At 63.1% G+C, this 1,485-nt stretch overlaps 1 protein-coding gene across 1 annotated transcript in view; it reads right to left on the reverse strand.

The window, feature by feature from the left end:
* LOC104078731 (plexin-A1-like) overlaps positions 1 to 1,485 on the reverse strand; it is a gene marked incomplete at both ends in the record, with an annotated part of 43,184 nt that overhangs the window by 29,453 nt on the left and 12,246 nt on the right. The window contains 1 exon segment of the mRNA XM_009580486.1: positions 215 to 366. Within this exon segment, the coding sequence (XP_009578781.1) occupies positions 215 to 366 (152 nt within the window).

A 1,485-nucleotide genomic window follows, 5' to 3' on the forward strand; every position in this document is an offset into this window, starting at 1 on the left:
GCGGTGCCTGTGGGCTCTGCCAGCCCGGGGGGGAGCTTCCCCAAAGCCTTTGGGCTCCTCCCAGAGTGACCACAACCAGCAGGTACTTCTCTCCCAGTCTGGCCCAGTCAGCCCCATGTTTTCTTGCAGCCACGGGCAGCGTTTGAGCACCAGCACCCCAACCCCCATGTACCAAGGTGACCTGGAGCGCACCCACCCCTCGCTGGGCACTTACTGCTCAGCGCTGATGTACTCGCTCTCGATGGGGATGCACATCACTTTGCCGACTCGAACGCCCCAGCGAACATCTTCAAACTTCAGGCCCAGGTTCTCTCCGGTGATGGTCAGACGGGTCCCTCCTTGCCTGGGGCCGGTCTCGGGTGACAGCTAGGAGAGAGCACAGCCCATCAGCCAAGGGAGCGGAGCCGCGGGGACACCTCGCTGGGGCACGCTGCAGCCCGGGCAGCTGCGGGATGTGTGTCATTCCCCCACGAGCGACGAGGACAGATGGGTTAAATAAATGCCAGAGCGTCTGCAAAGAGCACACAGAGCGGGAAAGACCTCCCAAATGACAGCCGCGTCCACAAATCCTCCCAGGAACAAGCCAGGAGATGTCAGATGTGTCTGAGCAGAGGGTTGGGATTTGGACACCCCGCTGCAGACGGAGCCACCTCACAGGTGACAAGGACACAGACGGGAAGGAGACAAGGCAGTATCAGCCACGGCTCCAGCTGAGCCGGCGAGAAAGCACGTGGACCTGCCTGGCTTTTGGCCAGGTCCCACATACCCAGGGATGAGATCCCCATATCCAAGCTGTCCTCAAAAAAGAAAGCATCTCCACCAGGTCCCCGTGCACCGCAGGCAGAGGGGAGAAGGGTTTCTTTCCGCTGGCAAACCCTGTGCCGAGGCCAGCTGGGAAGGGAAGGCACCTCACCCCAGCGCCGCGCCTCATTTACCAGGATGATGCCCAATAAAGCAGGCAGGCGCGATCTGACAGACGGCGGTGGGATGAGGGATGATCGGAGGCGCAGGCCCACCACCGCCTCCAGCCAGGAAGTTTTACACCAGCGCTCGCCAGCCCCGGGGCCCAGCGCCCACCTCCAGCGCTAACTGGGATGAATGGCAGGGCTGCGCACTCAGGCTGGGACCGGGGACAGGGCTGGGTCGCCGGTGACACCAAGCCCTCCTCTGCTCGTGCTCCTGCGGCGCTGGCAGAGATCCCTCCCCTCTAGCACCGGGAGGCACCTCTGCCAGCGCTATGCCCAGCGCCCGGACAGGCTCACGCTATGGACACGCTCAACGCAGCGACCAAGCACGTGCGAGCTCTTTGCATTCTTAGCAAATCTGGGCGGCTGCAACCCGGGGGCCTGAGCCAGCTGGAGCCTCCTCCTCCTTTCCCTCCTCCTCCTCACACAGGGCTAGTCCTGGATGCCACCCCCGCAGCGAGGAAAGGCAGACGAGCTGAGGGTGGGAAACAGGCAGCAGTGGACATTGTCCACAGCCCCA

Source organism: Fulmarus glacialis, unplaced genomic scaffold (genome assembly GCF_000690835.1).
Source record: "Fulmarus glacialis isolate BGI_N327 unplaced genomic scaffold, ASM69083v1 scaffold936, whole genome shotgun sequence".
Classification (NCBI taxonomy): domain Eukaryota; kingdom Metazoa; phylum Chordata; class Aves; order Procellariiformes; family Procellariidae; genus Fulmarus; species Fulmarus glacialis.